The 27,094-nt window shown below is 34.0% G+C and overlaps 1 protein-coding gene across 4 annotated transcripts in view; it reads right to left on the minus strand.

Annotated features, from left to right (window-relative positions):
* The window catches only part of DENND1B (DENN domain containing 1B), a 255,997-nt gene that overhangs the window by 138,829 nt on the left and 90,074 nt on the right, over positions 1 to 27,094 (minus strand). For all 4 annotated transcript variants that reach the window (XM_049634299.1, XM_049634300.1, XM_049634301.1 and 1 more), the window contains exons 4-5: positions 15,832 to 15,881; positions 13,740 to 13,859 (exon numbers count right to left, since the gene is read on the minus strand). In XM_049634299.1, coding sequence (XP_049490256.1) covers positions 13,740 to 13,859; positions 15,832 to 15,881 — 170 coding nt within the window. The remainder of the gene's footprint in view (positions 1 to 13,739; positions 13,860 to 15,831; positions 15,882 to 27,094) is intronic.

The following is a 27,094-nucleotide window of genomic DNA, read 5'->3' on the forward strand; positions in this document are numbered from 1 at the left end:
GGGGGGTGGGGGGGGGGGGGGGGGGGGGGGAGGGGAGGTGATGGGTATTGAAGAGGTCATCTTTTGGGATGAGCACTGGGTGTTGTATGGAAACCAATTTGACAATAAATTTCATATATTAAAATAAATAAAAAAATAAAAACAAAATTTAACTTAAAAAAAAGCTTTTAGATACCAAAAACACATATAATCGAAAATTCGTTTTAATTCATTTTACTAGATACAACTATAATTAACTTTTATGAAAGCAAAATATACTAAGTCCAAAATTCAGTTGTGCACAAAAAATCTGCACTTATTAACAAATTAAGACACTAGTAGATATAAAATCTATTCAAAGCTCTATTTATTAAAATGTATGCTTTTCACATAGAAGAACAGTAAACCACAAAACACCAGTACAGTTAAGTATCAATTAACAAATATTCTTTTTTTTCAAAGAATTACTACAATAGACTACTTTCTAAGAGAAACAGTGTGATGCTCTTACTACATAATTGTATCCTGACAAGAGTTGTGTGTGTGTGTGTGTGTGTGTGTGTGTATACATTCACACACACACACACACACACACACACAAACACACACACACTATATATATATATAAAACAAATTTAAAATTTAAAAATCAATGAACAAGGCTTAGAAAAACAACTTTCTATCTGTATTTTTCATATAATGTCTGATTCATTAATGGCTATGAAAGATGCTTTTTCATTCAAGAGTAACCTAAAGTCATAACAGAATAACAGTTAAAATAGTATCTTTATTCAGCAGAATTGTTATAGAGTTCTTTAAAATAATGATTGTAAATACTAACTAATAATATAAAATATGCCTATATTTTAAAATATCTACCAACTTATAGTTAAATGTAGCACATTGAATACATACATTTATCTCTGTGCCCTTTGGAAATGGCACTAAAATGATGAGTAAATGAGTAAAAAGGGTATAAATTAATGAGGACAAGAGAAATGGAGAAAAAAGTAACAGCAACACAGGTGAATGGTTTTGTGAAGACAAAAAGGAAATGAAGAATGATAACTGACTTAGCAAAAGAAAGAACACCAAAATCTAGGTGCCAACAGAAGGGAAAATGACCAGTAGCTAGTATATTTGCACACTTCCCCCCATCCCAGGATCCTGAAACACTGATCCAGGAATCTTTCAAAGAAAAAAACAAAAACAAAAACAAAAAAAAACCTCAGAGGTCCTATTTTCTTGGAATGAAACCCACCACTGCATGGACAAAGTTTTCTAATGCAGTTTAGTGCCTCTATCTTAAATATAAATTAGCAGTCCGACCACCAGACATTTGAGGAAATACAGACATCAATACAAACATAAAAGGAATTCCAAGTAAACACAGACAATACAAACAACAGATGAGAACTCTAAAAAGTTATCACTAATATTCTTAGGAGCTGAATAAAGAACAGAATGCTCTTAGAATGAAATCTAAAAAAGAAGTGAAGAAAATTTTTTAAAAAACAGAAAAAACTCTTAGATGTTCAAAATATGAAATCTGAAATACTTAAAATCAATAGAAAGGTTAGAAAGTAAATGAAAAATATCTCTTAGCAACTAGAATGAAGAGATAATAGGAGAGTAAACATTAAAATACCAGGGCACCAATCATGTACCTGACTCAATCATGTAGTTGACTAACAGTAGTTCCAAAAAGAAAGAAAAGAGGGAAAACAGCAATAAAAATTTCTTTTTTAAAAGTTAACTGGAAAAACTCCTAGATATGAGTGTTCAGAATGAGAGAGCCACTGAGCGAACTGTAAAATCAATGAGCCAAACTAGAATATCACAGTGAAAAATTCCACAACAGGGGACAGAAAGCACCTAAGACAAAACACGTAACATACAAAGGAATTAAATTCAAAATGCCACTGAGCCTCTCAAACAGGCAATTCCAGAAAGTAAGAAGATAATGCCTTCAAAATGCAAGGCAGCTTTCTTCAGAAATGGAGGGGACATCATGGAGTCCTCCCCATCCCACCCCATGTGTTTGCACTCCCAGGGACTTTCTCTCCTAGGATCTGGAATTTAGTTTGACACAGGTCAGAGAGCCAATGAGGAGGGAGCAGGTGGCAAGGCCCAGGGTCTGTGCCACCTGGGGGGGGGGGGGCGCGTGTCTATCTCCCTGACTATAGTTCTCTGCCCAGAGAAACTACCAATCACAGGTGGGGCTAGACTGATAACATTTTCAGTCATGCTCAGACTCAGAAATTTACCTCCTTTGCACTATTTTTGGGAGACTACCAAAGGATGGCTTTAACAAACTGAGACAGTGAAGCAAAAAGGAGGAACACCAGGATATAGGACACAAAAAATCTAATCCCACTAAGAACAGTTAAATAGAAGAATAAACTACAAAGGCCTAAAGAACAACCGGTCTACAGCCTTTGGGAAACCTGAAAATCAGAAGTTAGTGTAGGTATTCTCAACTTTCTTATTTAAATTATTCAACTCTTTAACTCTAGTGCTCAGATGGCTATTCTACTGTATCTCTCACAAAAGAAGAAAGAAAGAAAAAGATTACTAACACTATTTTTAAATTATCAACTCAATACCATGCAAATTACCACATCATGTTTTCTACACTCTTTATAACTCAAATGAAATAATTTTCATGGAGAATGTCCTTCCACAGCTCCTTGGATACAAGTGCCATTTCTTTCATTTGCAAGCATTTCATATTCATATTTCAACTTTTAATGGCCTGAAGAAAGTGTCACCTCAGGAAAATTTCAATATGTCATGTAGTTCAGATCTGTATGTTCACATAAGATGAGACCTAATCTATTCAAGGAGCATGCTGTTCTGTTTCTATCTTGCTCTCAAGAATTTTTAGATAAAGCAAAATTTATTGATTTTAGATGGTTGCATGCCTACCTGTTAATCCTTATATTGTCATTTCCACCTTACTTAAATAATGTGAAACCATTTTAACCCGAATTCTTCTTTCTTGGTCCATTATAAAAATAAAAATTATAATAAATGTATCATAAGTTATTACAAAATAAGATAATCTTTTTCTAGACAAAATACATTAACGCTCTTTTCATCTTGCATGCTTTTCTTTTTTTTTTTAGTTTTATTTTAATTCCAGTTAGTTAACATAGAGCATTCTATTAGTTTCAGGTATACGATATAGTTAAGTCACCAGTTCCATACATCACCCTGTGCTCATCACAAGTGCAGTCCTTAATCCCCATCACTTATTCAACCCATCACCACCCCACCCTCCCCTCTCATAATATCAGATTGTTCTCCATAATTTGCTTTGTCTCTGTCTCTATTTTTCCCTTGTTTGGTTTCTTAAATTCCACATATAAGTGAAATCATGTGGTATTAGTCTTTCTCTGACTGACTCATTTCACTTAGCATTATATACTCTCTAGCTCCTTCCATGTCATTGTAAATGGCAAGATTTCATCCCTCTTTATGGCTGAATAACATTCCATTATACACATATTTATATTTAAATATGTAATTTATTATTATGCAATATCTATATGACATCTTCTTTATTTGTTAGTCAATTAATGGACACTTGAACTGCTTCCATATCTTGGCTATTGTAAGTAATGCTGCTATAAACACAGGGGTTCATCTATCCCTTTGAATTAGTAGTGTTCTTGCATTCTTTGGGTAAATACCCAGTAGTGCAATTGCTGGATCATAAGGTAGTTTTATTTTTAACTTTTTGAGGAATCCCCATACTGTTTTCCCACCAACAGTGCAAATATGCTTTTCAGTGTTCTGGATTTTTCATCTTTACATTATTAGTTTTCATTGGCTATCTTCCTCTTTCAATTTTCTTTCAAATTGTGGAGATGAATTAAAACCCTACTTTTCATTAGAAGCTAATTTATATAATTTATCTGTAAGATTATTTGACTGTTTTTGAAAATAAAACAAATTGAATTAAATAACTGATTAACATTTAGGTTACTTCTCAAGATTTATCAGTTTTATTTGTGTTAGGTATTTTGGTATCTATATAATTACTGCTATTTTTTATGATCTCCAAGAATACTAACTCTTACTGAATTTCATCCTGGTACCAAGCTATGTTTGTTCTTGATACATGACACGCTGGATTTTGTTTTCACGTTCAGTGTCTTAATTATCAAATTCAACACTGAACTTAATTATGTTTACAGCACTGCTAGACACAGTGATGTTTTATAACTACCTCTAATATGATTTCATCTGTAAATCAGGCTAACGCTATTTTTTAAAAAAACACTGCAACAAAGTTTACATTTGGGATATTCTCATAGTCATGTGTAAGGGTCCATCATGCTCTGTTATTTCTGTTTGGGTAACATGACTTATTAGTTCTATGCCCATCTAGAGAATACAGAGCAGAGTCTAAGAATGAGACTCTCTATGTCAAAATAATTGGAAGAACAGGGAATAAAACTTCTTAAGCACTAACTATATGTATGTAAACATGCTACATACTTTGTATGTGTTATCTCCTTTAATTATTAAAATAATGCCATAGTGTATAATTGACGAAACTAAATTAAAGCAAATTATCCAGGGTCACAAAGTTACCAAATGGCAAGACCAGGATTAGAACACTGATCAATCTGACAGCAATACTTGCTCAGGGGTCCACGGTAGATAGCCCATCACCCAGTGCAGGCATGGAGTTTGATAATATATCCAACCTTTGAATAAACAAGTCCAATGAGCAGACATTTTCAGGTAGCTAAATAAACCATAACAAAATATATTTCAGTTTAAACCTAAATCAGTCTATTAATAATTTCTATCTGCTTAAGCAAATTCTATCTTCCAAAATTTGTTTATCTAACTACTGTCCAGAGCCTTTTAAATTACATTTTGTTCATATAGACAAATATCTCAGCAGATAAAGATCTGTTTAATTCTTTCATCTAGCATATTGGCAATTCCTTCCAATTATAAATTTTAAAAATTTTGAAAATTTTGAAAGGACATGGCCTACAACATGGAACAACATCCCTCTCAAAGTAATGTAAGTCTACTTACCAACAATCTAAGTACGATGTTTTAACCAATAGGAGGACTTATAACTTCAATCTCTATTGTGTAGTCAATATCTTTTTCTGTATATAATTTGTTCACAGGAGATAGAGAAACAGACTTGAATTTCTACAGCACTTCCTGATACACCAGTGTCGCCATAAAGCACGGTGATTAGTTACACATAACATGCACTTGTGAACTGTACTGATTCTTGGTGATAATTATATCTCCTTTTTAAAGACTAAATATCATTCATATTTTAATAAAAACATCACACATCAAAGTGGAGCTATTCTACAACCAGTCATGCTCCTAGAAACATCAGGGAAGCTTGGGCATTTTCTGTTGCTAATAAACAATAGCATCTAGAGTAGAGGATACAGACTGGCGACCTGCAGACTAACCATCTCCAGCCCAATGGGCATATTTTGTGTGATCAACCCACCCTTGTTGTTTAAATAAGTTGCCACCTTCTAAACCTGAGATAATTCACTTAAAAATCTGGACTTCTTGCTCCTCTTAGAAATCAAAAGAACTGGCAATACCAGGCACGCATTTTTCACTCTGTAACAAGTACCTAGAGCTGTGTAATGACTCCAGTCTTTGGATGTGGTGTGTGCTATTTGGATCACCACACTAATCCCGACTTCTAATTGTCAGACACTTAACCTGTGTATCTCATTTGAATCCCATTCCTGGTCCCTGTAGGTAACTGAATTCACAATCCTTGTTATGAAGCAACTACTCAACAGGAAGTCCTGCTCATTCTTTCATATGACAAAGAATATGCTCTGGAGTACACAAAGTCATCAGTAATTCAAATATTTTAACAGGATTCCATTGCAAACTTTACAGACAAAATGTGTATAGTAAAAATAACACATATATTATAAAAGTTACAAACTTATAAAACATTGTAAATTATATAAGCTTAAGATGCTGGGTAAGAAATGTTATTCTCATGTTTTTTACTTTTGTGGCTTTTAAGATAATTTTCAAACAATACATGTTGAAAGCCATTTCTAACTAATATACAAGCCCTTAAACTGATGAATTGTAAGTTAAAATATTTTTTCACTAAATGTTATAGTCCCAAAGACAGTCAAAATCTGCTTTCTTACAACCAACCACAAAAATCCTAGAAAGCTAAAAAAATGTACTCAACACACTATAACGACAATATTTTACTTGAGTCTTATAAAACCAAAAATGTAATTTCTCTAACAAAGAATAACTGTGACTCTCATAGTCTTGCAAACATATATAAATGTAAAATAAATACATTTAGACCAATTATTTGCTTAAAAGGCAAGAGATTCTTCAAGTTTAGTCATGAGATTTTCTTATTTATTTATTTTTTGTGAAGACATAAGGCAAAACACAGTAAGTATAAAGTCATGAATCCATTTTGTGGCAGTAAGAAGACTTCCCCCACACTTGTGCTTCCACTATAGAGCTGATAAAACTTTTACATCCAAAAGTCAAAGGTTAAATAAAGGAAAGGAAATGTTTTTTGTCAAATAGTCAGGTAACCACTAACAGTCTAAGTGATCAGCAGGAACCTAACTTAGAGTAATCAAATAAAACTAAGGAAACTGCCTTTCCGTAGAAAAACGTCTCATGTCTAGAGGCTGTTTTTCTGTCTGGAAAATTGACACAAAATGTGTAAAATTGAAACATTCTGCTTCTCAGGGATTTGCCCAGAGGAAGAGTGTGAAAGCTTCAAGTTTGGTATGAGTTAAAGTGCAGGGGGAGGCACAGGAGGGGACTACAAAGGCCCTAAACACTAAACATCAATCTGTCTTCCTTATTAGGGCATTTCATTTTGAACCCTTGGCAACACTTTTATCGTTCTAAAATTATGTTAATCAAATTAGGGGGAGAAAAAGTTATTTCTTGCATTTTTGTTAGCATGTGAAAGCAATTCTAAATACAAACAACGGCAAGATTTAAATTAGTAATATCTCAGAACATTTTGGAAATCTTGTTAAGCTAGGATAGATATGCCATAGAAAGAGCTAAAGTATACAACCATGGCTGAAAATTCAAAAGTAAACATCAACTTTTATACTTGATTTTACTTCATATTAAAAATCTTAACCACCTTTAAATGTATTTCATCCTCATTATGACTATCTTTAAGGACCTAAAATATTTTAAACTGTTAAATATCAACAAACTCAAGAGACATTTATATTTTTCTTTTAAAATTTAGATCGTTAAAATACAACCACTAGAAGGCAATACAAATGAAAAGATTTTTTTGTGAATATATATTTAATCACAATAGAGAATATTTAAAGTGTTTAGCAGAATATTACAAAGACAACAGGAAAAATATTAATTTCTATCTAAGGATATTAAATCATTTAATATTGAGAATAACCCCTAAATAATAAAACCAGTATTATCTCACAGAGGAACACCTAAGAATGGTGTATGTTTCAATATAAATGGCTGATTTTGCACAACAGGTTCACGGACAAGGTATGAAAAGTTTTCATATTTGAAAGTCATAATATATTCCAGGTAAAGATACATGTAACTAAAAATTTAGAGAACTATAATCAGAAAGGAAATCATCTTTGTGTTAAATCTCAACTTTTAAGGAAAGAAAAAACTGTCGATTGACCATGTGCAAACCTCTTAGCACTTACAGGGGATACTGTGAAAGCCACTGCAACTTTCCCAATTTATAAACTGCTGTACTTGCATGCATTCATTTTAAAAATTTTGACTAAAGACTAAGTTCATTATTTAGTTTGCTATCTGACAGGAAGATTTGTAAATGTATTTTAACAAGTCTTACAGAAATGAGGCAAGAATGTAATACAAAAATTTAAGTAAGTGTTGCACATACAAGTGCCTTTATTTTCTTTTTTTACACTTCTCTGGATCTTCCTCATTTTCCCTAGTAAAATATATTATTTTTGTTATCAGAAAAACATGGTTAAAGACATATATGTCTGTCTCTTGCTTATGCAAGTATTTTGTCATATTTCTAAAATCTTAGCCCTGTTAAAGGCTAAACTCTAAGAAGCCTTAGAACTAAGGTGGGATTCTAAGAAAATTAGGACACTCCCACAAAACAGAATCAAACATTACTCCCAAGTTAAAACTCAGAATACCAGCATAGGTGATTCTCTCATACAACCCTGAAAGCACCACGTTCCATAATTTAAAACAAAACAAAAACAACAACAACAACAAAAAAACCCCCACACATACAAAAAAACCTGGTCTTCAGATGAATAGGCCTGATCGCCCTAACTAATCCTGTGAATAGTTTATTAGATAATTCTACCTTCCTTCCCCACTCACCTCAGAAAATTACTAAATTCTAAATCTTGGTTTCATATTGAAACAAACATTCTTCTACATCTTAAGGATACAACGAAATTAAATGAGCAGTGTTGGAAGGGAAACAAATAGGAAATAAATTATAGACAAAGCAGCATTTCTCCAACCACCTCGTAATTGAAATTATAGAAAAACACTAATCTCAGGTTCCGTGATGGGGATGGGAAAGTCATTTCACAAGCCATATTTTTTTTCTCTTCCAAAGGTCATTCTTTCACACACTGTGACTCCAAATTTCAAAAGCAAGGGCACAGAATGAAACGACCCTTTCCATTCTTAATTGTGCTATATCACAATGATCAAGTGACTCCCTTTGAAGGGCCTTTAATAAAACACACTAGTAAAATAATCTCTTATCTTGCAAAGAGACTACATATTTTAACTGACAAAAGATGATCTGGTTAAATTCCTACTGATTTTCATATGCTATTTATAGTTCTAATATCTAGATTTTAGAACAAGGAAAAGCTGGTTAAAATGCCTCATTCATCACACAAAAAAATGGATAAATGCTGAAATGTGGAAAGTAAAACAAAATTAGAGATCTATCCTTCTAAGTCTTTTTTATAAATATATACAATGATATGTTAATATATGCTCTTTCTCATTGTTAACTACTTCTTAAAATACATGAATTTATATACACATATAAATTGTTCTTTAATAATATAAGAACGTACCATGAAAGAAACTTTTCATTTCACAATATATCATAAACATTTCTCTGAGTCAGAATCTGTATGTATATATAATTTTCCCTAATAGATAAATAATATTCCATCCTGTCATTTATACATTAATTTAATTATTCAACAAATAACTATTAAGAATTCACTATGTGCCAGGCACTATTGTAGGCACTGAGAGAGTAACACATCAGTGAAAAACACAGAGAACATTCTAGCAGGTAAGGGGGGGTTGGTCACCAGGGAGACTGGGGAATGTACCATAACATACTTAATCGACTCCTACTGAGGGACATTTATGTCCCATTTTTTTGCTTATAAACCATGCTGTAGTAACTTTGCTCACACTTTACTGATGACTACGGGCAATATTCCTGAGATTTAAAATTGTGGACCTATAATTAAGTTAAGGAGCATGAGATTTTACAAATCTGATAGGTATTATTAAATTGAGGTTATGTCATTTTATAGTCCCATAAACAGTACATGACATGTCTGTTTCCCCTCATGTTGTTTTTTTTATTCCACTTCTGTCAATCTTAATGTGCTCAGTTCTTTCACCTTCAGCAAGGCCGAGCATCATTCATAGGTGTATATGCTATTTAAATTTCCTGTGTGAATATGTTATTCAGATACTTTACTTATTCTTTTTTTTGGGGGGGGGTGGTAAAGTCATATAAGGTTTTTCTTTAATTTTTTTTAAATTTTTTTAAAATTTACATCCCTAGTTAGCATGTAGTGAAACAATGATTTCAGGAGTAGATTCCTTAGGGCCCCTTAACCATTTAGCCCATCCCCCCTCCCACAACCCCTCAAGCAACCCTCAGTTTGTTCTCCATATTTATGAGTCTCTTCTGTTTTGTCCCCCTCCCTGTTTTTATATTATTTTTGTTTCCCTTCCCTTATGTTCATCTGTTTTGTCTCTTAAAGTCCTCATATGAGTGAAGTCATATGATTTTTGTCTTTCTCTGACTAATTTCACTTAGCATAATGCCCTCCAGTTCCATCCATGTAGTTGCAAACAACAAGATTTCATTCTTTTTGATCGCCAAGTAATACTCCATTGTATGTATTATATGTGTATATATACACATATACATATATACCACATCTTTATCCATTCATCCATCAATGAACATTTGGGCTCTTTCCATACTTTGGCTCTTGTTGATAGTGCTGCTATAAACATGAGAGTGCACGTGTCCCTTCGAACAGCACATCTGTATTCCTTGGATAAATGCCTAGTAGTGGCAATTGCTGGGTCGTAGGGTAGTTCTATTTCTAGTTTTTTGAGGATTTACTTATTCTTCTATTGGGCTCTGTGTCATTAACTTGTAGGTATTTATTATGTATCATGGCTATTAACTCTGTTACAGTGATTGTAAACATATTCTTATCACTTCATTATTGTTTTTTTGGTTTGGGTTTTTTTTTTTTTTTAAGTAGGCTTCACGCTCAGTGCAGAGCCCAAAGCAGGGCTTGAACTCATGACCCTGAAATCAAGACCTGAGCTGAGATCAAGAGTCAGATGCTTAAACAACTGAGCCACCCAGGTGCCACTCATTATTGGTATTTTTAATTCCCTTATTATTGTTGTCATCTAACAAAAGCTTCCATCATCATACAAAGATGCCAATCTTTTTGGCCTCAAGATTCAATAGTAGGGATGGATATAAAAGCACTCATAACTACAGTAATTTTTAAAAACCAACAATATTTTCTTCTAGTACATTTAAAGTTTTATCCTTCCTTTCAATAATTATAAAGTTAAATCTAAACTGGGGGGAGACCTGGTCTAATTCATAGGCAAACCAGGACCCAGAACACCATTATTCTCCTTACTATAGCATTTAAGAGATTTGTTAAAATTATTTTCAAAGACATACATTAATTACTATTAAGCTATTTTAATAGCTTAAAATAGGTATTTACCTATAATAATTTTTAATGTTTATTTATTTTTGAGAGAGAAAGAGAGACAGAGACAGAGCACAAGTGGGGAAGCGGTCAAGAGAGAAGGAGACAGAGAATCTGAAGTAGCTCCAGGCTCTGAGCTGTCAGCACAGAGCCCGACGCAGGGCTGGAACCCACGAGCCATGAGATCATGACCTGAGCTAAAGTTGGACACTCAACCAACTGAGCCACCCAGGCGCCCCAACAACTTTCTGAATACACTGCTGAATTCCACTAAGTTTTAATTCTTTTTCACTATTAAAAGTAAATAGCTCTCTAATTTACTGGCTATTCTCTAATCTGGCTATTCTCAACAGAGCACATTGCCTTTTAGGACAAAGATTCTGTTATGCCATTAAAATCTTGAGATGGCAGTCTTTTTTAAATTGCCTAGGAAAAACTAAGCTGGAGAATAGAAACTTGTCAATTAAAGACTCTCCCCTATTTTTTTTTTCATAAAGCCTTGATACCTATTTCTTATCTACCAGAAAGCACTGTCACATGACAAAAATAAATGAACAGATAGAGATGAAAAAGGAATATTTTTTAAACATAAAATAACCCAGTAATGCAGATTGTGAAAGGTTTTCTTTATTGGCATGTATGATTTTACTCTTTCATTAAATGTATGTAATATAACTTTATTTTCTGCGGGTCAAACTATTCCTAATCCAAAAAGTACTACAACACTCAGATGTTCTTCTACATATACAAGTTTGACAACAATAACTCGATTACTGTAACTTTTTTAGAATCTGCTTTCTCCAAATTAATGACCCCTGGTTTGGAGACATGAACACTATACCAGTCATTCACGAATTTAACAAATAGCTATAGTGCTTTTTTGTGTAAATATTCTGAAGTAATATTGGCTTTCCTAAACTTAAGCAGATATTTCCCAGAATGTTTATTCTATAAGCACATTTGTAGGGACTATTCTGAATATCTAAGAACGGTTTGCTAATTATGAATAGGTTCAGTGTATTCAAAATATTTTAACAGTTCAACACGAAGACAAAGGTTCATAATCTTTAATTATCCATATCAGGAACTCATTTCAGAGGCAATGCGGTAAGTTGTAAAAATGCAGGTTCAAATATTACAGAAAAATGATGTCTGTAATTTACTCTCAAGTGGGTCAGCAAAAACAACCCTAAGAGAAAGACAGAGAAAAAGAATTTGCTTGTGGGTGTATGTGTACTGACAGGGACGTAGAGGAAGGAGAGAGAGAAGCATGTTAACAATTGTGAATCTGGTTGATGTATATACAAGAGTTCACTGTAGTATTCTTGAAACTCTTTTGTAAATTTGACATTTTAACGAAAAATCTTAAGATTGACAGAGAAAAATTAGAAGGACATACAGCTTTTGGTCTTTCTCTGAGGACAAACCTGTCTTGGACAGAGTAGATAAGGTTATACCCCCCTTTTGAAACTTCAGCATGAAACACAATGATAAAAGGAGCTTTCCCAACCCATTTTCCACACTGTCACCCCCACTCTCAATGCACAACCAACCAGCTTTAAATTGTAAGAATCGCAACCTCTAGTTTGAAGCATAATACTCGTCCAGATAAAACATAATTACTTGTAAAACAGTTAAGCATTTACTTTCAAATAAAGATTGAAGAAAATTCTCCAACTCTAACAAATGTTCTGAGTGAATTTAGAACCTAAAGCACAAAGAATGCTATGAATGTAGCTAAACAGCAAACGAACATCAAATTTACACCAGAGCTTTCTTTGCAATATTTTACTATTAAATGTTATTTCTTTTCCTACAAGCATTTCTATAGAATCTAGCTTGACCAAAATCCATATTATAACCACAGTATAGAATCTTATTTTTGTGGAATACATCTGGATTTCAGATTCATCAAGACATACTAAAGGGAAGCTAATTTTTAGGTCCCTTCCTTGTCAACAGCCAGCATCTCAAAACCCTAGGTCTACCAAAAGGAGACACATTCTTAACTACATACTGAGGCAAGCAGACGATGTAAGCAACTGAAGCAGGACAGGCAGGACTGGTGACAAACTAGCAAACTCATGGCACAACTACAAACCTGCTGCTTAGTTCCAGCTTATTGCTGCTGCTGGGAAGTGCAAGACCAGAATTAGCAGTCATTCCCATTTGGCAAAAGAAATCAGAAACTTGAATTTTCGGCAAAATTTTACTACAATGTATAAAGTTAGAAACATCTTCAAAATGTTTAAAACATCACAGGACCAATAAAACATCTCTGAACATTTCTGACCCAGAATCACCAGTTTATAACCGTTGCCCTAAAGCAGTAACTTAACTTTCAAAAATACAAGTTCTGGATCAGTGGTAGAAAAGAGCATGCATTACCGTCATTGCCTTTTTTTGTATCTTATTTCACAGATGACATATATATTATTTGAACTCACATCTAAATATTTAATTTTCCAAAACACAAACCCACAAAAACTAATCGCAAAAGAGTGAATTCTTCCAAAAAAATTTTACTGTTACTGGTAAATCTTTAAGCCTAATTGATACTATATATAGAAAATAAAATTATTTTTCAACTTACTTAGCTCTAGAGAAAACATATAAGCAAAAAAATATTATACACATTATTTTTAAGCATCCTAAGCACAACAAAGTACCAAAGAAAGGCACCGTTAATGATTAATACATCCAGTTTTGGTTTGTTTTGGTTTTACTACAAATACTCACCTAAGAATGCACAAGCAAATTTTGCCTCCTGATGTGAGTCTGCAGAATCCAAATCTCTGTTTACTTTCAATGTCTGTCAGTACAAAGGTAAAGTGCTGTCCAACTTGATTCTGGGATACTCTAAAACACAGCAATATTATAAAACTTTAATGTGTCTTTTGCGTGAGAATTTTCTTAAAGAAAAACAAAACAAGAATATATTTACATGAGGCACTGGTTTCACCTTCCCAATCAGTTGGTTCTCAAATCTAGAACTAGGTTCTAAAACTAAAATGAGTGTGAAATGTGTAAACGAAATCATGAGCTGAATATCACAGTAAGTTGTAACATCTTACAGGCTGAGCAATTAAACATATACAGACTCACCCCTTAGTAGGGAATCATAAGGTATTTCACCGTAAGCTGGCACATGCCTGAAAGTACTTACAAAATATTTCATAAATCTGAAAATACTCTTACTGAGACCATGGAAGTGAGAACCAAGACACGATGACTGATTCTGCTCAACTCCTGCCTCTATTTTCATGATTTTATTTTAAAATTGCTTAGACAGCAAATCAGGTTGCTTTAGAATCCAATGGCAGCCCCTACCAACTCTGTTTAATTGCTTCTTCTGCTGACATTCTCACCCAGTAAAGTACCATAAAAATTACTATTGGCATTTTTTTTAGCATTCTCTTCTAGAGCTACCCATACACTGAGTAGATTTCCAAGCGCAAAACAAGAGTGCAATTTCTACAGAAAAAGCTTACTATGAAGAATTTAAGTGAACCGTGACCTGAGTATCAGGCTATCACACATACTCTGTGTCACACTGCAGTGTAAGGTGCAATGTAAATTATTACACTGAATCTTTATCAGCATTTGAACTATAGAAATACATTTCCTGTTACTGACTATAATCTTGCCCTTAGACAACCATAACTGAACATCTGCTTCCTTGTCCCAAGGTAAGATATCCATCGCACCGAAAATTTGGCTTTTGAAACAGCCACAGGAATTAGGTAAAAAGAAGTAAGTTACTTTACTACTATAGCCTGCCAATACTACAAATTGCTTTCAATTGTCAGGAAATCCTGTATTTCAAGTGCTGCACATTTACCAAACACACTTTGAAGTGGACGGTTTTGAAAACAATTTCACAAACTTCAAAAACAACCTCTAGTGCCTGCTGTGCCCTCTAGTGCTCAATGTTCACAATATACTTTCGAGAGCTTTTCTTCGTTTATTTTATCTTTGCTATTAGTTTGAAAATTGCAAGTTTAACAAGCACAATTTACTCTCCAGAAAGGAGGTAAAACAAGGGGTATCGATACTTATTAGTATCAATTAGCCCATCATTCACAAGGCATGATCTTAAATATTGTAAATTTCAGATTTTTACTCATCTTTACTTCAGCAAAATATTTTCTGAAAATAAATTTTCTTTTAAAACCCCCCATATCATACTGTTAAAAAAACTGATAATAGGGTGTGAAAATCACGTGAGAAACAAGTGACCTGTTTTTACACTCAAAGGCCCATATATTCTGTGAAATTCCAACTACACACAGGTAATACTCTATTCATTCAGTATTTGTTCAGTAAAATACAAACATAATGAGATTTTCAAAACTGCTGGGAGGGTTTCCCTGCAGCCTTCCATAATATTGCACTATTTCTATACAGCTATTCTTGGGAGACAACTAGTCATGGGTTTTACAATATCACACAGATGGTCTTTTCAATTAGGGTGAAGTGAGATAGAAACCAGGATATATACATCTCATTTTAAAAGACACAATTCTAAGGCTCTGATTAAGGACATAGTGATATTTTTTTTTCTGCAGGTGCTTACAATATGTACCTGAAGAACAAAAGGAAGAAATGGATCCTTAAGACTCCTAACTGGCCACAGTGGAGAAAACAAAAGATATAGTGATGTAAAAAGGCTACTTCTCTCCAAATATTATTTAATTTTTGTGTTGTTGTTAGAAGCGGTGAAGAGAAAGACATTTCTTTTTACTAAAAAACACATGTCATCATTTTAAAGTGCTCACTAAGATGAGTTAAAGTTACTTTGAATGATGGCTTATATACCCTTATACCGTACCTTTCAATGTCAAAGGGGAAACAGAACTTGGGCACACTCTGTAGTACTTCCTGCAAATGCAAATTAAAAAAAAAAAAGCTTTAGAATATTTTAAAAGATGCAGTTAAAACTTTTCTTGAGACATTTTCTAGGGAGGAAAAAAGTTTTTTTTTTTTTCCTTAGGAAAAATAGCACAGGTTCCTAGACTAAAATAATTGATTATTAAAAAGGAATTAAGTTGGTGCTTTGGCAGATTGCACTGACAATGCCACGGAAGCCCCAGGAGGGAAAGGCCTGGCCTGAAGGGTATTAACACCCTTCACATCCCCGCTGGGATTCCCTTCAACAAGGCCATATGGATTTTACAAGAAGCACCGCACCATATGGGTAAGCTACGTCTGCTGCTACTTGTACCACAGACTAGCCACAGGGACTTCTGACAGATCCTGGCTCAAAAATATAAATGTTGTTTCAATTAAAATGCAGGCAGAGAAAAGGGAATGAAGTTGGCAGCAGAATGAATTACTGAGAGGTAAAACAACGCTACATGTCCCATAGTAAAATGGTTAAAAAAAAAAAAAAAAAGACATTCTATGGCTAAAGAAACACATGTATATGTTTCTCTCAGTAAATTCAACAAGAGTAACATCAAGTTTATCTCAAATAACATTCTTTAAAAAAATGCGTATCTAAAAATAAGCCTTTACGTTTAAAACAACATACCTTCTATTCTATGTATTTTTGTTTATGAATTGTCTCATATGAAAATCAATGTTTTAACTGAGCACAGAAAATAACCTATTGATTTTGAAACCTGCAGTGATTTTATAGTCATTATAAAATAATTTTAAAAGCTTTTGGAAGTCATACTCGTTAACAATCATAATAAAATACAAATAATGGACGCTTGGCAAAAAACTGAGAAAGATCTATTTTGTCATATATGAAAAACAACTAAAAATTAACTCTGATTCTAAACTTAAACTTTAGAATTGAAGATCACATCATATAAGTTCAAAGCCAGGTAACTTTACAAGACAAAGCAGAGATTGAGGAGAATGTTTCCTATCAAAAAGAAAAAAAGAGCAAATATCTTCAGGCAGTAGTCACCCCCATCAAAACTACCACCTCTTTACCAATAAAATTTGCGTCCAGAGAAAATATTAATATCTGAATATTTAAATCCTCTGCAGAAACATAATACTGAGTGTTTTAAAGTAGAATCTATTAAGTTCTTTTAACCTGTAGACTATAATGAGGTATTAATTAATAACATCACATTGCAAAATTCCAATGGCAATACCTATGAAAGCTTCAAGAGCCTTACGACGCTAAAGCAGAAAGAAAAGCATCATGTAAAAAAGCAACCTTCTACCTTTAGGGAAGGGTACCCTGGTTTGCTTATGAACACATACATACCTTTAAAAATATGAGCACAGACCCCATATTTAGAAAAAGCTGTTTGACTATTGAAAGCATTCTGTTACATGTAATTAAAAGAGCTGCTAAACTTTAAATAATTTAAATTACTAAAACTGAAAACAGTTCACTTGACCATTGCTAATCCTTGTCTTGCTACAAAAAGTGAAGCCATTTATCATATTCACTACGCCTATGAACACTATTTTGATATCCCCCCTACAAAGTTCATATAATTTCTGTAACAATATAGATATTTCAAACTCACTGTCTACTTCTAAATACACCCAAAGTAGTAATATATTTCCCATCAATTTTTTAAGACTCAAATTAAGAAGAATGTTTCCCGGTTAGTTGCTCAATCTTTCACACCCTCCCCCTCCCTCCTTCTACACGCAACACACAGGCACACACTTCTGCAAAACAGCCTCAGCTCGCTTCCCAACTGGCAGAAGCATCCCTCAGGGGACAAGTCTTTAAACCTCCGCACTCTTTAAAATTCAACCAGCCAGCAGGTCTATAGACTAGTGTATAAACAGTATAGACAAAAAAATCCTCTCTCAGCTTATGTCAGTGACAAAGCAACTCAGCAGTTGACTGTTTCTCCCCTGACAGTATAAGCTGGGTTTACACAGATCAATAGCTGAAAGTCCTACCTAGCTCCCAGGGCTCGGTTTTCTTCCTTAATTACAGGTGCTATTCAAACTGAAGTTAAAAAAGAAAAGACAGAGAGACAGAGAGAGTGAGAGAGAGTTGAAGGGAGGAATAAGATACACGCAAATGGGTTTTTTTGGGGGGGATCCTTTCAGCAATAATGTTAATTGGAAATTATACTTTTATATGCATTGGAAGTGTTCATAAAGTCTGATATTTCCATCACAAGGTGATTTTGATATCAAACACACACGCACAGTTCTGAATTGGGATCCATAGATTATGTAAAAGATTTAAGATCATACTCTTCAAAAGTTTTGTTTCTCTGTTCTCTACAGGCTTTGTTTTCAGGCAATACCTGATTTCCTTGGCCAAGAAAAATTATTTGAGTTTTCCGGATCATCTTAAATCTCTCAAATATATTTTATTTTTATATAAAAAGAACACATTGACTAAAATGTTAAGTGTTAAAAATAGTAATAACAAAAAGAATGAAGTAGAATATACAATTATGAATAGCAAAATACAAAGGGCACAACACATATATATGCATATGCCCTAAAAACAACACATCTGCTGTCCTATAAATGACTGGAAATAAGGACTGATGAAAATTTATACATTGGGGTGGGTGTTTTTGGTACTGTATCCCACATTTGTATTAATAAGCTGTACAGTCAAATAAAGGAGAAGAGAGTAAACTGCTAGTGTTAGAGGGGTTTATTAACTCTTTATCCCACAACACTACTGTTCAACATTACAAATTAATCAAATAAAAGGGGGAAAAGCATTTAAGAATCTACTTTTTGAAAAAACTAAAATATGTAGAGTCTACCTCCTGATGAAAGTTCAATAATTACAAATGTCTTGGAATTTCTCAGAGAAGAATCTAAGATGAAATGAGTCATGTCATCGTTGACATCACTAATTGTTTTTCTTCCTTCTCCACTACTTCTTCCCCTGCCTCCAAGGTTCTACACCTCCTCTCTTCCACACCAATAAGGTGTATCTGCCAAGGCAATTTCGTTTTCACCCAAGGTTCCAGTACAACTACCAAATCTCATCGTCTTGCAGTTTAGATATTTCTGACTCAGGGATTATATATTTAACTACTCTGCAGTACCAATTTCTGACACCTCAAATTCAGAATATGCAAAACTGAAGTAATTCTTTTAGTTGTAGTCCTTATCACCTAGAAGAGCAGCAACACCTACCCAATTACCCAAACCAAAACATGGTGGTTGTCTAGACCCCTTCCCTTTCCCGATTCCCAAATAAAATCAGTCATTCTTCAAGTCCTCTTAATTGAATTTCATAACTATCTTCTTCCAGAGGTCCTCAATGGGAGGGCAGTAAGAATTAGAAGATAAGGTGTTAAGAATCAAACGGCAAGGTCCTTCAAAATACATTTGATCACCCACACTCTAGGGCCATAAGGGTCTTGACTCTTTAACTTAGTTTGAATACCATCCATAATTAAGAAATAAGACTAACTGTATCAATGTAGGGTGCTTAATATATAAGGAATAGTTATTCTTTCACTGCAAAAATGACAAGGTCGATTTGTTCAGGACAGGTTAATTCAACATCCTCTTTGAGGACCCAGGAATCTGCTGTCCTGCTTTGTTGTCCTGAGTTTGTTGGTTTTGTCCTCAGCTACCTCTACTCATGGTCACGAAATAAGCTGCCAGAGTTCAACACACCACATGAAGACACAGCAGTGTCCAGGGAAAGAAGCATTTCTTTCTGTTTTCTCTTCTTATCAGAGGAAACCTTTCCCAGAAGCCCCACAGGCTGACTTTCCCATTATATTTAATTAGCCAGAAGGTCAGAGCCGCTCCTAAACTAATCACTGGCAAGGGAAATGGTGGTCTATGCTTAGCTTAGCCTTGGAGTAGTTAGAAAAAATCAAAATTCAGACTTACTCATTTTCTGCTAACCACGAGGCATGTCATTTAATATAAAGAAGCTGGAGTATCATATTTTCTTTCTTAAGACTCCTTACAAAAATTTTAATCAAGTAATTAAATTTATAACAAAGCTCTCAGGAAAAATATAACACAATATTATATAAGAACAGTTTTCAAATATCCATAATTTTATTCATTTCAGTAACACTTTCAAAATCATTCTGTAGCAACAAGGGGGCTATTTGTCAATTCTAATTTTTCACCAAGGCCATAGAATTCTAAAAAGGTGATTACTTAATTTTGAATATTATTTTCCCAAATAAGTGAAAATTAATTAATACTATGAATTCAATCTGTGCTTTACATGGGGGGAAATCAGCTTTTTTTCTCAAAAGAAGCATGCACTAAGCTGTTCAGTCACAAGCAGGCTGCATAGAGCAGAACAGAGATTCCCACACTGTGCGCAGAGATGTCTCAGGGCCCCACCACAAACTCATGGGGGCACCACAAGATGCCTTACATTTTCAAGGGAAATACAGCTATACTAACAAGGTGGTCAAGCCAGATTGTGTTTTATTACAAGGTAAAATTATATTAACATGGTTAAGTTATACATATAGCCTCTTTAGACACCATCTTCTCATGTTTTTAAAGAAGTTTGTTTAAATTTAGAGAATGTATTTTAAACTTTAAGCCAAGAAATAACCATCAGAATAAATGAACCCACTGTGGAATTTTTCTCTTGGTATTTACTTTTATGTAGTATTTCAATCAGAAATAAATTTCTCTTTCATCATTCCTCCTTAAATTAGGGAAAGCACAGTATGTCTGTGAATTCTGACACTAAAATTACGTAGGCTGGGAACTCAGGTCAAGTTATTTTTCACTTTCAAAAATTAAAAATGAATTTTTATTGTTGGAAGATTTAAGTAACTGCCAAGGAGGAAATACATTTTGCTATAAACATAACTGTGCCATGGAAACACAATCAGTGTTGAAGGATGAAGAGACCTCTGTAGTCTGCAATCATGTTAGTTTTAACCCAATGCCAATGAAAAAGCCGAGATTCGAAGCAGGACAGAGAGATGTTATAAAAATATGTATATTTACAATGATAAAGGTAGTTTTCCTGGCAAATAAAAAGTATAATATATTTCCCTCATTAATTTAAGAGAAGCATTTAAAAGCTGTGAAAGAAAACCATACATTTAGATATATGAAAATGGGTTTCCAAAGTTTCTTTGTCAAAAATACTACTAAAAATCGCCTTCAAATTTTTATCCCTAGGTTAACTCTACCTTTTAATCAAGGACTTGAATAACAATTATACACCGCTAAGAATAAAACATTTAGGAAGACTCCCTTTCTTTTCTAATAACCATATAATGTCTCACCCCTTTCCGATAAATACCTCTTTGTTCATTCACCCCTATTTTAACTAGTAACATTTTCTAGACCAAAGGAAATACATAAAATAGAACATTGCCTATAATATTTATCTGCATTTACAGATACTAAAGCCTTTAAAAGTGAATATCAAGCAGTCATTTAAATCAAGATAAGTAGAATTAAGAGGAGTAGGAAAGGACTTCAATCTTTAGGAAGAAACAAGTTTTATGTCAGTCAACCTATAAGCTACCATGACTTCAATCCACAGCTAGATGTTGTGCAGGTAAAGGAAATAAGATTCCTGAATTTCAGAACTAGGGAGACTTAAGATTAGATCATTACAAAACAGGCACATATAGGCACGCAGGCACGCACGTTAGATGGAAAATCACAGTCAAGGGCGCCATCCTGTAGAGTCCAGCAGTTAATATTCAAAGTCTGGCTCCACAAGATATTGGCTATGTGCTCCATTTACCTCATCTGGAAAATGGGCAGAAGTTATCTATCTTGTAGGACTGAGGATTTATTTGGGGATTTATAGGAGAATTCTGTGAGGATTAAACAGAAATCCACATAAATGATTAGACAATGACAGACATATAAAAACCTCCTAACAACTCTTAGCTCTTTTATTAATTAGTTACTTGTTTTAAGAACTCTTACACATCATATGAATTCCAACAAATATTTACTGAGTAACTGCAACATTAAGGTCCTGTGTTCAATGACCTGTGCCAAAACATTAGCATACTGAGACCTAAAATGATGACAAATATTATACTGAATAATTGATCTGCCTCCTTTGAAAAATTTTAATGTATTTAACATAGGTTCATGCGGATAGGTATATATATGTAGATATAGATTTGAATATATTCTACTATTTCTATACAACCAGCCACAATAAAAGCAGACTCTGTTAACCCTGCAAAGTCATACCATGTGCACATCTGATGATATTAACATGTTACAAGAGCCTACTTTGGGCTGCCACATTGGTACTTGTTTTGAATTAAAACTATCTTCAGAGAATCATGCCAACAGACATTTTTCATTTAAGGAGGATTTACTAATAAAATTCCTGTTTCATGTACTTATTTATCAATCCACATAATAAAGATTAATTAACAATTCTAGGTAAGGAACTGACCAACTTGAGGAATAAAACTAGCTCCGGCTTTCTTCTACAACCTCAGATTAGGCCTTTCCCTGGCAAAGACACCGTGTTGTGTTTTTGTTTGTTTGTTTCTGGCAAAGATTTTGTTAAGGGTACCCTCAGAAAATATATCCTCTCTTTCCGTCACCGCCCTTTAATAGTGCTATCTCTCTTTGTTCTTCGTTAATCTTGATTGTATATTTTTCTTCAGTCCAGCAAGACTCTTGATTCATATTATTTCTGTGGTTCTTCATACCTAGGCCGTGTGCAGATAATCCTCCTGTCATGATGTTCATGACATCTTCTCTATTCACTGTGAGGGTCACACATTAGAGAACTGATTTTTATATTACAGAGGACAACCAGAAAAAGGATATATTCCAGAGCAGTAAATTTTAATTATCTTTTTTTCCTGGTCCTGCCTTAAACCTAGTTCAGAATTATGCCTGAACTGCTAATTTTCCCTAGACAGCGAATCTTGTGACACACCAGATGGGAATCTTGTCATTTGTCTGATTCTTTAAGAAAGAATAGAATCTTTAGTTTAAAGCCTATATCAGGGACTGTACACTTTGAGATGTTTGAAAAATATACCTCTAGATGGGCATTATATCCTGGGAGCAATGGTATATTTATTATTTCTTTTTCCCTTGAAAGCCCATAGAATCTGTAAAATCACCTAGCAGAAATGTGAATCATGGTATATTTTAAAAATTTGGAAAAATCATAATTAATTGTCTATTTAGCTATTTGGAGGCTTTGTTTGGAAGAATTAAATTATAGTTACACAATTATAAAATATAAACTGTTCTATGAAGACCATTTACTTAAAAGGGTATAGTCTAAGCAGTACTCACATACTGGCAAACTCCATGTGAATTTATTTATATGAATTACCAATATGTTTATATATGTTCATTTACCAAATACTTAATGTATGAATGGGAATAACAGACAATCACATTATAATGTAATAAGAGCATTGGCAGGAAAAGTGAAAAATACCAGGAAGTCTAGAAGACAGACATATAAACCAAACTGAGAGTGGTGCTTCTGGAGAAGTGTGGTTAAAGTCCTAAGGGAAAAAATCCTATCTAAGTAGAGAAACGAAGGGAGAAGGAGAAACTTGGCCAGGCTATAGAATGAGAAGAGAGAGGAAGAAAAGAGGTAAAAATGGTCTTCCCTCATAGGAAAGAATATTTACAAAACAAAAGTCTAAAAATTATGGGGCACCTGGGTGGCTCAGTCGGTTAAGCATCCGACTTCGGCTCAGGTCATGATTTCACGGTCCGTGAGTTTGAGCCCCGCGTCGGGCTCCGTGCTGACAGCTCAGAGCCTGGAGCCTGTTTCAGATTCTGTGTCTCCTTCTTTCTGACCCTCCCCCGTTCATGCTCTGTCTCTCTCTGTCTCAAAAATAAATAAACGTTAAAAAAAATAAATAAATAAAATAAAATAAAAATTAGAAACAGCAAGGACAAAGTTTAGACAAATAGTAAGAGAATGTAGCTTCAGAAATAAGCAGGGGACTGAATTTATAATGCTTTTAGGCAAACTAAGAAGTATGGACTTAAGGCAAAGAGTAGGGAAACCATTCCTCCTGGTTTGCCCAGAACAACTTCACATATATCTTCTCAGAAAATTATCAATAGGTTCCCCTTTTACTCTCAAAGGTATCCAAGTTATAATTTATTTTAATAGAAATCAGAAAAGTGGTAGCCTGGAGCTATGGGGTAGGGTGGGGTAGGGGATACAATGAGTAACCAGAAAGTGGCAAGGAACTTCCTAGAGTGCTAAGAAGTCTATATATTTAAAGGAATGTGGGTTACACAGGTGTATGCATCTGCCAAAACTCATTTCATTGTACACTTAAGATCTGCATCATGCCATATAAAAATCATTGGTCAAAAACACCTAATAAATAAGTATCTCAGTTTGGACAGTAAATCATGGTTCACTCTCCCTAAGAAAAATAGGGAAGCTTTGAAGGGTTTAAAATAAGGGAGAGACACAACTGGGCTTGAATTTTAGAGAGATCACTGGCTACACTGTGTAGAATAAATTTTAAAAGGATAAAACTGAAGACTAGGAAATCAGAAGACTTCTGCAATAATCAACGTGAGTGGTGGCAGCCTGAAATAAGACAGTTATAGCAGCAATGCAGACAAGGGCACAAAATTAAGATACATACGGGAGTAAAGATGGAGACATCAAGAGGGGACTGGATAAACTGTCTGGTGCTTTAGAAATAGCATCTAGCCTACATAAAGACCAAGAAAGGAAATGGCGCTGGTTAAAACATATGGATAAGAGACAGGAGTGACTGTTCTCTTTTCCAACATTATGAAGGATCAACATGATTCTTCATATTTTTATGCTCCTCTCAACAAATACTCTAATATAATATCCCCAGGCCATCAACTAGGTAAATTTTCTCATACAATGATGAAAACACATCATGTCTTTATTTTCCTAAAGATTTATTTCAAGATATAGGTTATAGAGTGTTTAACCACTTCTAATATTATAATCACGATATGTCACTCATCAGTAACCAGAGATAAATGAAGACAGTAGCAAACTAGAAAGTTCTAGTAGTTACAATTACCATGATCAATGGAAATAAAAGAATCTATAAAATCTTTGGGGGCTTATTCAACCTTGGAGCTCCTCTCATGCCTAATCAGAGCCTGGCACACCACTCATGATCTGAAAAAAAAAAAAACTTGTTGAACTCCTGTTAAGTAACACTGTTTTAGCATCATCAGAATAAATTTGCCTTAGCAGACAGTTCAAGGAAATGTGAGTTAAGAGTCTGCGTGTTTTCTTATTTGATTCTTTTTCTAAATTAAAATATAATAAAATAATTGCTTACTCTGTGCCAGGTTCTGACCTAAGCACTTTACATATATTACCTCATTTCATCCCTACAACAACTTCTGTTTTGTTTCCTTTTATATGTGGGGGAAAAACAAACAAACAAAAAAAGAAGTCCAAGAGACGGAGTAACTTGTCCAAACTCACATGGCTAGCAAATGCTAGAGTCAGGACTTGATCTCACAGGCCAAAGCTTCTAACCAGTATTCTCCATCATATGTATTTTTTTTCCACTTTGTTTTCATGGAGGTTCCAACATATAATCTGCAGATGCCTAAATTTGATGCCCACTTGGTCTCTGTATGGTGGATATTTCCCATATTTATAAAGAATTAAGATTATATACTTAATATTTCAGAAACAAAGTTCAACCTGGTGTATGGAAAAATAAAGGGGGCCAGGCCAGGACATGAAGGAATCATGGGGAGAAATAAAAATGAGATAATATGTAATTACAAATGTGAGTCTTTCCTGCCCTACCTTGTTCTAGTCCCTTGAAATTAAGTTCTGAGGCAAAAAAGAGAATAAAAGAGAAAAAAAGAAAAAAAAGAGAGAAAAGAAAATGCTGTTTCTACCTACGCTTGTTTATTACTACTGAGAATACCAGATTTACAGTAAAAGCATACATCTAACTCCTTTCAAATAAAAGACTTATAAATAAGGGCTTAAGTTGATTTTTTTTTCCTTCCAGAGGAGTAAAATACAAAGTAATTAAATTTGAATCCTATTATTTAAAATCTGAAACAAAATCACTGTCAAATATCAGAACAAGGGTCATACCAGAATAAATAAATAATACTAGAGTAACAAGAGCAGCATGAAGTTAAACAAAGTTAATTGTAACAGAGGGAGTCAGTGTTGAGACAGTATTTATCTTGGGCTCAAGTATGAAAATGGGTGGATAGGTCAAAGCTGTCTGTATATGGTCAGATGGACAAGGAAACCTGTAGCTCAGAGAGTAAACACCCTGGATTCGGTTGTATCTTTAAGAATTCTGTTCAATAAAGTTTGCTAGACATTTTTATCCGTTTCAATCTAAAGCAAGAACTAAGTACTTAATAATTAAAATAAAACTTTATTCAGATATAGTCAATAGGCAGGACTATAAATCAAGACTCCTGGAGCTCTGACCATATATTTTAGGTTATCTTAAATTACCCAAGATTTTTCTTTTATAAAAAATGTACATGCCCATAATCTTTAATATGTCAAACTACAATTAAACTTGAAGTCATGGTGGAGTTTTTTTTGAATGAATATTTCTTGAAATTCTAAACAAAAATATTATGAGCTATTATTATTCTGCAAACTTATTCCACCCCACCCATTATAGAACATCCACCTCTTGGAATAAAAATGTAGTTCACACTCCCTGCTGACGTAATCTTTGGCCTCTTGCTGAGATTATAAGTAAAGGTGCCAATTTTGGTTTTAGTTCTTGTAATGCAGAAAATTCTTTCTATGAGAAATTGAACTGTGAACACTGGTTCTTTTCACACACAGAAAGCCACCAAACAGGCCTCACCAAATAGCAATGAGTTTTGATCACTCTTAGTCTAGCTCACTTTGGCATAAATGACCTTAAAGAGAAAACACAATTTCCTGAATCTCTTGTAAAGGATTTGCCTCAATAAACCAGACACTACATATAGTCATTTGATAAACTTTCTCAGTTAAGAAGAAATAATTCTCTTGAATAAATTATCTCATACCTTCTATATATTCCTTACAACGTGTTATTGTATTGGAATATATGGAAACCAAGAGTAATTATAAAAACAGGAGTGGCTTATTTGTAAGCCAGACTAAAATAAATTCTGTGAAGTTAGATTCAACCTTTGGTCAGCTCAAAAGTACACCTAGAATAATTCTCTCTTTCCCT

This window comes from Panthera uncia, chromosome F1 (genome assembly GCF_023721935.1).
Source record: "Panthera uncia isolate 11264 chromosome F1, Puncia_PCG_1.0, whole genome shotgun sequence".
NCBI lineage: Eukaryota > Metazoa > Chordata > Mammalia > Carnivora > Felidae > Panthera > Panthera uncia.